We start from the raw sequence: 2,241 nt of genomic DNA on the forward strand, positions 1-2,241 counted from the left end.
GCCTAACCTGTGAGCCTCCTGTCTCCCCTTCCCATTCAGTTTTTCATCATTAACATTTTCTCAAAGTAGATTTTTCTGAGGCATTTGATTGCATTTATGTGCATGTGTTAATGAGTGTGAGTGCTGACTAATATGAAGAGAAATGGGTAGACCCAGGATCATGGGACACAAATGCTTAAGAGCAAACCCTTGAGTAAAATGAATTAAGAGTAACATTCAGGCAAGAAGAAGCCATTATTTTAGAAATGAAATCCAAGCTGTATAACATTCAGTGTGTCAGGTACTGGCCACTAGAACAGAAGATGAACACACATAATTTGGGTGAGCAGCTGAGGATTCATCTTGCTAATCTTGGAAGAGGTCACAGAAATAGATGAACATGCAAGTCAATAGCATGTCCAACATAAAAGATGCACAAACTTCTCAGCACCAATGGAACATGTTTATTTGGAATCATCACAACACAGAAACACAGAATGAGAAGGTGGTGGTTTACACTTGGACTAGGACTAGAACAAGGTCCTCTGCCTCCAAGAGCATCACAGAGTGACTCAGGCCCCTCAACAACAGCCTGAACTTGCAGGCAGACAGCCCACTTTCCGAGCTTCTGACGTATCTGGGGTTGTGAGACATCAAAACAGAAAAGGCCTTGAAATGATTGTTTTCAAGAAAAGGGTATGTAGCTGTTACATTCTACCAGCAAGAAGAATAACATCTTCTGTAGCAAAATGGCCGGTATCCACAGCCACTGTAGCCACAGCCATAGCCACCATAGCCACAGCCGTAGCCACCATAGCCACAGCCGTAGCCACCATAGCCACAGCCGTAGCCACCATAGCCACAGCCACCATAGCCACAGCCATAGCCACCATAGCCACAGCTGCCATAGCCACAGCCATAGCCACAGCTACCACATGAGTTCCCGTAGTAGTTACAGCACATGGTGTCTAGAAGTGGAGTTTGGTGGTGCAGTAGGAGCAGGTGGAGGTTTCTGAAGTCTGAATGCCATCCTCTGCCCCGAGATCTTTATATACTACCAGAAGTGGGTGGGGCACAGACTCTGTGGCCTCATTACCACAGCAATTTTCATTTTTTAAAAGCTCATCATACTACAGACATTTTTTTCAGGTGTTATGCCCAGGATTTGGCCCTAGCTGGTCATGGGAATTGTAACAGAACAGTCACCATCCACACATTGAACAAATATGTTTCTAGGATGTCATAAAACCTGATTTAAACTTTTGCTCCAGGGGGCAGTAATCGTCACACATGTCCAGGGACACACATGGGTGCTGGGGATGCCCCAGTACTTCACCCCTCAGCATCCACAGGAAAGCACCTGGACTGGAGGTGAGACGCAGACAGCAGGGCACAGGTGAGGCACCCTCAGGCTGCACCTGCATGAAAGTGGATGGAGCCCAGGTAGAATGGCCACTGCTGCAGGGGCTGTGGCAAGAGACAAGTGAGGTGAGGACATCTGAACTGGTGCACCAGATGTGTCTTATGAAGTCAATTTCTCCCAGTAGTCACTTTTCTTCTCATTATGTACTAAATTTGACTTTAATACCATCCATCACATTTTTTTAAATTTCAGACATTGTATATCTGAGATGTAGAATTTCCATTTTTACTTTTCATGTATCTTCTCATTTTCATGCATTTCTTTGTATTTGGGGCGCGCTATAACAGCTCTTTTAAGATCATTGTGTGTTCATTCCAGTTTCTATGGTTTCTTGGTTTGCTTTTACTGACTGCTTCTGTTTCCCAGCCATAGCTTTCCTTTTTCCTGATTCTTGGCTTGTCTAGTAACTGTTTAGCACATGCCAGTCAATGTTAGCTAGCTGTTGTTTAGAATGTGGGTTTTGTTGTCTTCTCTTTAGTTACTGTGAAAGCTGGTTTTGGCAGGAAGTCACATTGCTTATGCATTTCTTGATCTTTTCATGACTTGTTCTTTACTCTGGCTGGTGAGACTTGAATGTCTCCCAGCCCTGAATGGTCTCTGGGGGTTATGTAGCTTATAGAGGTGCAGGTGTTCTTCCTCATGGAACTCGGCTACTTACCTGAGTGATGTAGTATTCCATAAAGTAGGCACAAGGGGGCTGCTGTGTGAATATCTAGAGTTTTTTCCCTCCATCATGCCTGTTGCTTTTTCTATTCTGACTTTACAATGATAACCACTCTCTGAAATTCATTCTTTTTTTTTCTTCTTCTTTTTTTTTTTTCATTCAGTACAATATTAAC

At 43.6% G+C, this 2,241-nt stretch overlaps 1 protein-coding gene across 1 annotated transcript; it reads right to left on the reverse strand.

The window, feature by feature from the left end:
• Nucleotides 1-435: 435 nt before the first annotated feature.
• On the reverse strand, nucleotides 436-982 carry LOC136323163 (keratin-associated protein 21-1-like). Its single transcript, XM_066254978.1, has one exon. The coding sequence runs from the start codon at nucleotides 940-942 to the stop codon at nucleotides 694-696; it is 249 nt and encodes an 82-aa protein (XP_066111075.1). The 5' UTR covers nucleotides 943-982; the 3' UTR covers nucleotides 436-693.
• Between the last annotated feature and the right edge of the window lie 1,259 nt (nucleotides 983-2,241).

Source organism: Saccopteryx bilineata, chromosome 2, assembly GCF_036850765.1.
Source record: "Saccopteryx bilineata isolate mSacBil1 chromosome 2, mSacBil1_pri_phased_curated, whole genome shotgun sequence".
Taxonomy (NCBI): domain Eukaryota; kingdom Metazoa; phylum Chordata; class Mammalia; order Chiroptera; family Emballonuridae; genus Saccopteryx; species Saccopteryx bilineata.